General features: G+C 33.3%; 1 protein-coding gene across 1 annotated transcript in view; it reads left to right on the top strand.

Annotated features, from left to right (window-relative positions):
• Positions 1 to 867: 867 nt before the first annotated feature.
• LOC110017948 (thioredoxin X, chloroplastic) overlaps positions 868 to 12,443 on the top strand; it is a 19,320-nt gene continuing 7,744 nt past the window's right edge. Inside the window, exon 1 of the mRNA XM_020715119.1 lies at positions 868 to 1,327. Coding sequence (XP_020570778.1) covers positions 971 to 1,327 — 357 coding nt within the window. The 5' untranslated portion in view covers positions 868 to 970. The remainder of the gene's footprint in view (positions 1,328 to 12,443) is intronic.

Genomic DNA, 12,443 nt, shown 5'->3' with positions numbered 1-12,443 from the left:
TATATACGCCTCACATATTGTTCCATCTCGATTTGATTTATTCTCCGCAGCCTTTTTAATTTTATTTAGAAACCAACATTATTGAGTCATTTTGAAATAAATAAGAAACACTAAAATAAAAGGCATACCCCTCAGGGATACATAGATCTGTATTGCATTGAACCCCACTCCCTCCAAAATAATATCACAGCACAGATGTATGAGCAGACACACAATTAAGTAAGAAAAAAAGACAGAAGAAAATATAAGCTCGAGCTTGTATAGTAATAAATGAATACTCATATCAATACTCATAAAAAAAATCAACATTCAAAATTCCTGCGCACAATTCCTGAATAATGCACTAATTTCGATCAATATATCAAGTCCAGCTTTGACATGACATTGAATGCAAAATGTAATAAGCACTGCATAAAAATACGAAAATCTTGACTCTTCATGCCAAATATTATTTCTATTCCAGAGTCAACACATTGGCCTATGTTAAAAGCACAACTTGAAATATTGATAATTAAAAATTAAGCACCTAGGTGTTTTTTTTTTGAAGTACCGGACCGATGCATTTCGTATGCCATGATCAAAACATTGAAATTTTGATAAAAAAGAAGAATATGTGTTGTGGTTTAATTATGAGTTTGGATATTTAATTTAGAAATTAGAAATTGGATGAAAGATAGTGGCTGCTTTATAAGTAATAAATTTTGGGTGTTCTACATGTAATTGCCCCTATACACACCACATTTTTTATGCATAAAAGTTAAAAAAATGATATTTGGGTGATATAAATGTAAGAAAATAAAATTTAGAAATTAGATGTGCAAGTGCATAAAAATTGAGAGGTATGCATGTAAATACTCCTAAAATTAATTTACTGGATCATCCATCCATTCATCCATCCCCCAATTTCAACTCGCGAAACGAATGGACTCCGAAAAAGGCGAAGTAAATCCTCTGAGAGCTCCCCTAATCAATGGCGACGAGCCTCTGCCATTCCATCACAGCACCCTCGCGCCTCTCCTGCTCTCTTCACGGCTCGATTCTCGCACGCCCTTCCTCTTTCGGCGGCGGGTGCCTCCCACAGAGCCGCTCAGTTCTTTCGTCCCCTCTTCCCCGAGCAAGACGAAAGGCTTTTCAGGCTCTCCCTCTTCTCAGCTCGTCGGACGCAGCAGAAAAGCGTTCGGTGCGCTGCGGTTCTGTCAGAACAATCGTTCAGAGCGAGTTCGCCGGCGAGGTGTTGGGGTCGGACATTCCTGTGCTTGTGGACTTCGTCGCGGATTGGTGCGGGCCTTGCCGTTTAATCTCGCCTATAATCGAATGGGCTTCCCAGGTATTCGATTTAGTTTGGATTAGGTCCTTTTTAAGTTGGTTTAGGTCAACAAGAATTTAGGATTGCTGGCTTGAAGGGATTGCAAGATAAGAAATGTTAACGAAATAACAGAATTAGATTGAATATTGTTTTGCCAATTTTTTTTTCTTTGGCTAAGAAGATATTTGCCGAGTTTTTTTTTTTTTGTTTTTATATTTTGTGGAAATTTTGAATTATAATTTTTATGAGGAGGAGAGTGCAGTCAATTTAAAAAAAAAATTATATTTGCTAATTTTTTTTGGTAAATTCAATCTTCTCTTAATTATATTGTAGCCAAACAACTAATATGAATTTGTGAAGCAATTTGCATTTGTATTTAACAACGGATTCAACAACCGACTACAGAATAGGCGACATGGAGCAAGCACTAGCACTGCAAATCAATTACTGCCACTTAATGTAACAGCTATTCTAATTCTGACCGTTAAAGGATAATAAGCCTATTCCTTCTTTGTGGTTTTGCAGCACTGCTTTATTAGACGGGAAAAAATTTGCGTCTACGCAACGCTGCGAACGATTTCTCGGTACAGCGAGGGTATGTATAACCCCTTATAACCTCCATACAATATTCTGTAACTTACTTGTAACCTACTAATAAATTCTTAATATATGATAACAGAAGCGCGGAACTTATTTGTAGGTTACAAGTAGGTTGCACTAGGTTACATAGAGATTACAAGGGGTTATAACACGGATATAACCCCCTTATACCCTCCCTATTACCTCAAAATCGTACGCAGCGTTGCGTACATTTATCGTACGCAAATTTTTTCCCTGCTTTAGCCTGTATTACGTAGCATTGTGCTTTTACACAGTTGATTAATGAAGAAAAAGAATTATTTTCTTCGCTTTCTTCTTTCATTAGCGATGTATCTCTATTTTAAGCATCTATCCTCGAGTTCATCAGTACTTTCCTCAATTCATTCAAACAAATAGCTGCTTAGTCTCACAAATATTTAGTGAAAAATTATTTAAATGGATTAGAAGATCAATATGTGGTGCAACTTCTATACAGAATTACATTGAGATCCTGTTTATACTGTTTGCATTAACTCTATTACTCATTTATGATGCACTTTAATTCTTTTTTTTTGAAAAATCAGACATATGATAATAAGATTGTGCGTGCAACATAAAAAAAATGACAGATGACAAGCTACCTTCTTTATGGTTTCACAATCACAGGCAAACTTTTGCATGGGATTTTACTCATTTTTGTGGAGAAGTGTTGTTTTTATTCTATAACAGGCAATAAACACAATAAAACATTACATCATCAACTAAGCCTTAACTCGGAGAGGGTTATTTATGCTTGTCATCTGTCGAGTATAGCACATAGACATAATTTCTAGTAAAAAGTCTAGTAAGAGCCTTGGAAGAGAAAGAAATGTATCCTCCCCTCAGGTGGCCTCCTTATTTATAGATTTGGGTTAATCCTAAGGATGCTTACAAATTTGGCTATAAAAAAAAGAGAAAATATATGAAAATAATGTGGCTAAATGTGTACCACATTGTGCAATATGGCGCCATCAGACTATGGGATGAGTTGATGAAATCACCCTCGCTTTCCGACTTAAGCCCGCCAAACTAATTTGCCAAATTGATCGGGTAAACTGTTTAGTTGAGCATGTTAGTTGATTTGATTTGATGTATTATCTGACCGAGTCGGTCGAAGTTAGTTGAGCTCGTTTCAAATTGACTTGCAAAATTGATTGAATTCGGTTGCTGCCTTATGCATCATCTGAATGTACTTAGAATATTATGATCATATCACATGCTTGGTGTTGGCCTATATTTTGAACTTGATAAAAAGGTATTTGGTTATATATTATTTAGTTTTAAGATAACTTCATAGTTTAATTTATCTGTTTTGCTTATTATGTCTTTTGATAAAGATTATCTAAGCTATCTGTTTTGTGCGACCGCTTCTCACCATCTCTTAGCATATAAATTTCTCTCTTTTGATTTTTTTTAAATAATATTATTTTCATATTATCTATCAAATGGATAAAACTAACATTATTGAATTGGGTTATCGACTATTTCTTTTTAAAGAAAGTGCACAAGTGGTTCATCAAGTGAATAAAATTTGTTGAATGTCCAATCTTATTAATAAAAAGAAGTCCTACAAATATATAGAGCACATATCCTTAAAGAATTGCCCTTATTCAGTTAAAATATTGTGAATAATTTTTTATAAGGAAATGAAAGCAACTAGAATCATGGTTTTAAATTGCGCAATATAGTCCTCCATAACATTTTTGTTTTGGAAAAAATGAAGCTTACTCTTCATTGTAAGGTGTCTGCAGTTAAATTTAAATTTTTTAAAAAATAAATATAAGTAAAATATGCAAATAAATATTCCTTACAATCATAATATATATTTGAGGATTTAATTGAATTTATTACTATCAATATTGTCATTGTTTTAAAATTTAATAGATTTTTTATTAATTAACATTGATTAAATAAAAGGAATATGATTGAGATTTGAGATGAGGAGGAAAAATGGGAGAATATGGATATAATTGAAGATAATGTGAGAGAGAAATGAAATTCTTATGTTAATTATTTCAGTGAATGCTCATTAAGTGATATTAGTGATAGGAATATTTTAATTTAGAAATTATAATTTTATTGTCTTACTTTGATGGAGAACAATAGGAGTGAGAGAGAGATTAAGTGTACCAAGCTTATTTTAAATTATTATATTATTTTATCTTACTTTGATAGTTATATAACTATTCTTATTTTTTGATACTTGAATGTTAACCTATTATTTTTTACCTCGAACAATTTATTACTTTTATTATATTAGAATATCAATATTTTTTTTCTTATTATACATGTTGAACCTAATACAATACTTCTTACTTTGCTCATTTTATTAATTGTGAAGCTTACCATATGCTCAATATGCAATTGCACAAATGTAAAGCTTGGTTGGAAGCAAATACTTTATGAATAAAAAGCTTACAATTTTTCATCCCAAATAATTTTTTAGATCTCAAATTTTCGCATCTAATTTGCTTTTAAAGTATATTCATCTGACATATTTTAGTATTGACCTTGTTTACACATTGCACTTTGTTTTCTCTAAGATTAGTATATTTGGGCTTGGATCTTAAACTTTTTAATTTTATCATTCTTTGAGATGTAAATCCCTTTATTTACAGCACCTTTTTTCATCTTTGTTTTAAATTACTCTTGATTTTCCTTTTGATATCATCACAATATTAATTATATTATCATTTTTTTTTAATATTCATCATATTTATGCTATGTTGGGTTAAATTAATTCTTTTGTATGATAATATTGCGCTTTGTCCTATCATGACTAATACCGTGATTTGAATGCTTGGATTCAATTAATATAGGCGGCTAAATAATTTTTGGTATTCTTCAAACCTTTTTCCATACTTGAACTCCATTCAAACTTGACGAGGACATAGATTTATCGACTCTATTTTTGTAGAAAATTTTTTTTTTTCCCTAAATGCATGATCTATCTGCAAGAACATTCAATGACAATCTATTTAATACTTTTTGCTACTGTAAATGCCTTTAACGACTCACTGTAATATAAGCAAAGCTACTTTCCTTGTAATACTCCTTAATAATATACCTTATGATGGTAAATCACCAATTTTTCACACGGGTATTGCTTTCATCTAAAAATTTTATTTTTGTGAGATGTCATATGCAAGAATAAATTTTCATAACATTTTCAGCTCATTTGCCAAACGTTGAAGGTAAACATCTACTTTGCCATTTGATTTGTAATCATTACAAAACATATTTATGAAGTTATCACAATGCATATTTTAAGAGATAAATTGTATGGCTTAAACATGACTGACCTACATGAGTATGGTGAAGCAGATGAGCTATGTTGAGTAAAATTATTAACATGTAAACCAATTCTAATATTTCATTTCTTTAATACAAATTCTAGATGTATGAGATTAAAGTGCTTTCTTGTTTTAGCTCTGATAAATGGTAAAACCGTTAGCTCTCATCTTATATCTCAACATAGATCATAGATGTATACAATCTTTTTAATTATGGGTTAAGAGTTAGATGATGTAACCTTTTAAATCGAACCCCCAATTTGCTGTTTCTATCTTGGTAATCCGTAATGTATGCATTCATTTTTGGCGATATTATCTTTATCATACAACATATAATTATTAGTATAAACTTTTATGTTCTTTGCATTTAGAGTTAATTTACACACAAATTTGTTGGTTTTATGGAAGTTGGTTGATACAAAATTATCTATTGATTGATGACCTTTAATAACCCGATAAATTTATTGAAATATTCTTGAGACACATTACATTGTGTTCTATTTCTTCATTTTCTAATTGCAAGGTGTCTGTCGTAGTAGTTGTTGAACATCTTTCTACTTGTCATAATATTATTATGCCTTACAGTTAGGAGGCTTTGCAATATCTTGTACCACCCAAATTGTATCAATCTGGGAGTCAATGGATCCTAATATAGTATCTTTGTATGTATGGATTTCTTCATAATTTAACTATATATGTATGATTTGGTTGAGTCACTACAATGAATGTCAATATGTGATTCAAACTTTTTGTATGATATTTAAAACCAATAATCTGATTGAACTTCTCTCTAATATAAATCTATTATGATTTCTTCAGACATTTGACATATTTGGTTCTTGTGTTTAGAATAAGAACATCGACGTTTTTTCTTTGTAATTAATACCTAATGTTTACATATCAATGAAAGAAAGAGAGAATTAAACTCACTATGAAATTCAACTTTTAATTATTTCCATCCAAGAAGAAATACACTATACATCCAAGATTGTTAATTCTCTTTATTCATAGTTTGTGATTAATTGTCATTAAAATTCATTTGCTATAGCTAAAAGTCCAACAATCTCACTAACCGTACCACTCATTGCACACTTATCAACTATGATTTAATGATATTTAATAACTCGGTCATCTACTAGGGACTGCAAGGGCTTTGAAAACGATTATTCTATCTTTCAAATACTTCTTTGTCATGCAGAGTGACAGTTGATTTAAGAAATAAAAAGTAGCAACCCCATTATTTCATCATATGATATACAATACCTTAAATAACTCAACTTTATATCCATTGAAATTAAAAAATATTCCTAGTTTGCAAAATTAAATAGCCTTACTTTAATATACCTATCCAACCTAAATAGCCTATTATGAATAAAGAAGTAATTAGTAGATCTATGGGGGTGAGTAAAGTGATACCTGTGTTAACTCAACCTAATGAAAGACATATTATTAAGCAAATAGCGAAGGATTCAATCAAGATTTGAAATAACAAAGAAAATAAGACCATAACGACACAACGACAAGACTAACAAGATCTAACTATGACCTAGGGAAGTATCCACGGACGTCGACAATGAGGTAAGTGTGGCTGGTGAAGGTAAGCGTAGGGAGCAGCGGGTGAGGGTGACTTCTGGAAGGTAGAGGGGCAACAACATGTGCAGGTGGTTGCTGGAAGGTGGAGGGCAACAGCAGGTACAGGTGGCTGCTGGAATGTGGGGGACAACTGGGGCTGCAACGTGGCGGACGACAGGTGCAGAGAAGCACAAGGCGAAGTCGACAGTATAGTGCGAGGGCTGAAGAGTGGTGGCGGCATGCTGGAGTAGCAGGAGGGAATCAACGGTTTGGTGGAAGCCCGACGAGGGACTCTGCGTCTGCCTGGTAACACGAAATGGGGGTGGAGACACTCTGGGATCGCAGGAAGGGGAACTTGCGATAGTCTGGAAGCAAGTGAAGGAGTTGGCGACACCCTAGGATTGCAGGAAAGGGGTCTGCGACAATCTGGAAGCAGGTGAAGGAGTTTGAGGCACTCTAAATCACAAAAAAAGGGCTTTGCGACAATCTAGAAGCAAGTGAAGGAGTCAGTGATACTCTTGGATCGTAGGAAAGGAATTTGTGACAATTTGGAAGCCCGAACGGGCGACTACAACAAATTGGAAGGTGTAGGGGAAGGACATGGGTCTGTTTGTGCAGTAGGAGGAGATCAATGGCAACCTGCAGATGCTGGATAGAATCAGCGGTAGTAAGGAGCAGCGAAACTACGAAGACAGTCACTGTCTCAAACGAGTTACAGCCTGACCACCTCCTCGTTGTCGGATACATCCCTAGGAAGGAGAAAATGCCGGTGGTGAACTCTGAATTCAGAAAATAAATCAACAACTTCTAACCTAAGCAAACACTACCTACATATAATAGAAATTAGCAAGTATAAATATGTAATAATTAGAATAAGAAGAAAATAGAAAAGGAATGAATAGAACATGCAAGAAATAGAAAAGGAGAGTAATGGAAAAGAAAGGGGAATATGGGGGAAACTGGAAATGAAAGAGGAAATATTTCAGCGGCAAATCCTGCCTCTTCTGGGGGTCGGCCGGTTCCGTGGATCGGGCAGCAGCCAATTCAGTTGGCCCCGCTTCCCAGCCCCATGTCATAAAGAACTATACCTTCATGAATGAATTATGATCAATTCACATTCAAAATTAGGGGCTTACAACATGCAGTGATTGGCAAGGATGATGACTTGATAATAACATGCATGTGAGGAGAGGTGTATCAACCATATATAGTAGGGAAATGCAGTCAACCTCAACTAGCTTTATGGTTGTGTGACTAGAGGGGCATAGATCATACCTTGGGGGAGAGGGAGGTGGCGACAATTGCTCGACAAGGGGACCAGGCTCAAGGTTGTCCGAGGAAAGAACATGCACATAGAGTGGTTGCTAGGGTTGGGGCTAAAAAAATGCTAAACAAAGAGGAAATATATGATTTTTTGCTAGTAATTTATCCAAGAAAGTGGCATATTTTTGAGGGAATTCCACCTCTGATAAGCACTTCTGGAATTTATACGGCATAAAAAACTAGTCAAAAGTTTGTTGATATTTTTTTTGGTAAATAGTTGTTTTTCTATTGTGTTGTGCCCTCATTCTTTAGCTTACCCACTACGCCCTTTCTCTGACAACCACATGCTATCAGCACTTTTACTGTTTTCCAACCACTTTCCACATCAACCAATCTTCATTTTCTATAATTTGAGTTAACTCATATTTTTCATCTCGCTCCCTCCCATGATTTTGTCTTCTCAGTCACCTCTCAATGGCATAAAATGTCCTCCATTATTGACACCACCATCAAATTTAATGGTCCAACTTATCTTATATTGTCAAAGGCCTTTCACTTTATTGTTAATTGTCACAATTGTCATGACTCTAAGTTTACAAACTGGCAACTATCTGCCTATATTATCTTATTGTGCTACTCAATAGTTTTGAACTCTTCATTGCCCCTAAGATCATGGTTCAAGACTTTATTAAGAGGCTTTTTATTTTTTAAAACAAGGAATGTATAATAGGATAAAAGCAATGTTTTTCAAATATTTTGTATTTGGAATGTGTTAAAGCTAATTATTTGCGCATAAAACAAATGTAGGAGACTATATTTTCTTATTTGATTTGAAGTAAAATCAAATCAACGTAAAGCTCAACAACATAAGTCAATTAACAACGACAACATCAATTAACAGCGGCTTCATGTGGCAAAATATTCACGTGTGGCGACCTATGTGTTATATTTGAAAATTGGTCAAATGAGTCGAGTTTTGAACTCATTCAAATGTTATTTGCTTCACCGCATTTCTTTGTAAATTAAATCAAATGCAGGGTCTTAAAATTTTGTTGTTTGATTGAATAAAACAGAAATGCAGTGTAAAATTGTGGTAAATCTGGAATTCATCATGCAGTTCAAAATTGGTGTATTCCAAATTCGTTAAAATTGACCAAATTTTTAGTACACTGAAAACTAAAGACTGTCCTCTCCATCAAATCCATTAATGTCACTGGACTCAACCACCTGTCATCACTTTTCTACTTCTCCGCCATCGCCAAACATGCTTTACATTGATTTCAATTTCTCCAAACCGAACACAAAAAGTAATCCTCTGTAGTTATTTTACACCAAACCAAGCAATTTCAAAATATTTTAAATACACTATATTTCAACTACAGTGCATTATTTTTACACTGCATTCCTTTTTTTAGCAAACCGTATAGCCCTGGAAATTACATTGAAGGGTGAGTTATGAATGCTCTAAAATTTTATGTTGCATTTCTTTTTCTTCAACGAACCATTAAAATTTTTAAAACCCTTGGCATTCCTTTTGCAGTACTGCAGTGATGTAAACAACCAAATAACCCCTAAAATAATACGAGATTCTATATTCCACCTATTTAGGAAAACCTCTTCTCTCATGTACACTATCTATTTTGAGATTTTTTTTTTTTCAAACAAATTGATATGCAGATTTACGAATGCTATAACATACTTAGAAATGATTTTTATGTTTATTTTTTGTTAAGCCGCTTCACTATTGATCTGATTATTTGACAAAAAAAAAAAAAGAATTATTTCTTGTTGCCAAATTCGTCTCCGCTCTGCATCTCTCATTGTTAGTTGTGCAATCTCAATTAGTGACAAGTTCTATGGTTCTTAGCGTAGTGACTACTCCCTCTTAACCTGTTTGCACCATTTAGCTATCAATTTTTTAACCTCTGGCTCTTCATCAATCAATAATGGCCAAAATTAAGGGTGGAAGTTGGAGTCTTGGATGCATTGTCCGGACTGGTGGTATTTGTGGCCATAACATAATGTATTTTTTCCATGGCCTCATTGCAGCTAAACAAATCATCCGTTTGAACGATGTGGCAAATGCTCAACTAGTCCTCCGTTACCCAACATGTTTCCATTACTGGTCTAGTTCCATCTACTCCTGTCCACTCATTATGGTCCTTCCTTTTTCAAATTTGTTAATTATTTTTCCTAGGACGACTATGATCAACTGCTTCAAAAATCTCTTACATCTCTCACTATAGTTCGTGTTGCTTTTTCCTCTGGGTTCATTGTAGTTGTATCTTCTGTTATATCATGGGTTTTAGATTTAAGTGCTGTTCCCATATGACAAGTAATTGCTAATTATTGGATCTCTCCTTATATTATATCTCCTCCAAATTATTACTATTTGTCCCCTCTTTAATTTCTTATTTCCAAAGAGGGCATTATTGTTCCTACCAAATCTTTAACTTTTTTGGATGTTTTGTTTGTACTGCATTTTTTGTAAATTTATTGCTTATTAATTGAATAACTAAAAAATTATACTTGTTCTTATGTTTTTTAGAATCTTGGATTAAGAAAGTTGAATAGTAGAGAAGTTGAAACTTGCATAATCTGCTACTTGATGAACAGTGAACCTTTTACTCTTTCTTTCACTATTAATCCATTTCAATAGCATTCATTGTCAGTTAGGTTATCTTGCTTCCAATACTCTTGATTATTTTGTCTCTCCATCTCTCTTCAAAGTTGGATGACTTGCATGAGTTGAATAAACACTATTGTGTTTATTTTCTTCTTCTACCAATAACAATCATACTCTTTCTTTTGAGTTGGTTCACTCGGACATTTGGGGTGCTTGTTCAATTCTATCCTTAAGATATCATTATTTTATCACTTTTTATTGATGATTGTTGAGGGGCTATTGGATCTATTTGCTCAAATTGGAGTTAGAAGTTTGTAATAATTTTAGATTTTTATAGAAATAATAACAATATATTTCTCCATTTTAAATTGGGGTATCAATAGTTGACCCAACACAACAACTCAATAAAGAATCTATCCAATGAATCTAGATTTGGGTTGTCTCGATTAAGTACCAAGCTGGGTTCGGGTTGACTCGCAAACTCCAAATTAACCCAAAATTTCCCCTCATATGTAAAAGACATTTGAGGCCACATATCATTCCATCTTTATGAGGCATGCACAATCAAACTCTATCGTGTTGATTGATTATGTTGATGATATCTTATTAGAATTGCTCAAAAAGATATATTTGAGATGAAATTATGTTTGGAAGTGTTTTTTTCACTAAAGATCATGTATGTCAAAAATATTTTTTTGGAGTTGAATTTGCTTATAACAAAATTATGATACATTATCTTAAGAGGAAATTTGATATAAATCTTGTAGAAATGTGTTTTCTAGGCTTCAATTCTTTTGATACCCTTAGGTTTATAGCCTACTTGTGACGATGAGCTTACTGATCTATCTCAATATCCAAGGTTGGCCAAAATTGATTTGTTTGTCAGTAGGCCTGATATTGCATTTACTACATGAATTCTGAGTTAGCACTTGCAAACCGCAAAACAAAAGTACTTTGAATTCTATTTTACGCATTATCAGATATATAAAAAATTCTCTTAAAAAGGACTATATATTAAGACTAAGCACTTGGATATTGAAGTATTCTCATTTGTTAATTATTCTAGCTCAATTAGAGGTAAGAAATTCAACTTTTAAATATTGTAAATTTGGAGGTTACTGTCGGCCGTTTTATGTTCAACTTGACTTTCGTAGTTTGAAAACGGTGATGATTTTGTGATTTTGAAAATAATTTAAATATAAATATAACCTTTTTAAAGAAGTAACGTTTTTTTTAATTTTTAAAATAAGTGAGACCAAACGAGTCTCACATTTTAAATAGCTTAGATGATTTAACACAATACTACAAGCAATACACTTATCCCGAAGAATAAATATATTACTTTGTAATAGGGATTCAATCATCTAGACTAAACAATTTGTGACATCCGTTTCGTCTGCGAAATATTTTTATAAAAAGGCCAACAAGTTCCCCTATCTAACATAAAGATTAGATAGGGTTTATTTTATCTGGGTTCCTGGTTCCCTATAGAGGCAAACCCCTATAGTTAATTATATCTTAAATGATCGAAATCACTTAAGAAAACTCTCGATTAAGATCAGGTGGTTTTGCTTTCAAGATTTCAAAGTTTAGGTTTTCACGATTGGACATGAGAAAATTAAATGGGAATGACTCAAAATAGGAACAATTATTTTAGGAATTCAAATAAAAGAAAAGTAGGGGATATCACAGATCTAGGAAAAACCCCGGTGACCTCCCAACTATCCTATTGTTCGGCTTTATGTCTTTGAAATGATGATTATTT

This window comes from Phalaenopsis equestris, unplaced genomic scaffold (assembly GCF_001263595.1).
Source record: "Phalaenopsis equestris unplaced genomic scaffold, ASM126359v1 Scaffold000002, whole genome shotgun sequence".
In the NCBI taxonomy this organism is placed as follows: domain Eukaryota; kingdom Viridiplantae; phylum Streptophyta; class Magnoliopsida; order Asparagales; family Orchidaceae; genus Phalaenopsis; species Phalaenopsis equestris.
The sequence above is the reverse complement of the archived record's forward strand: the minus strand, read 5'-3'. Positions and strand labels throughout refer to the sequence as shown.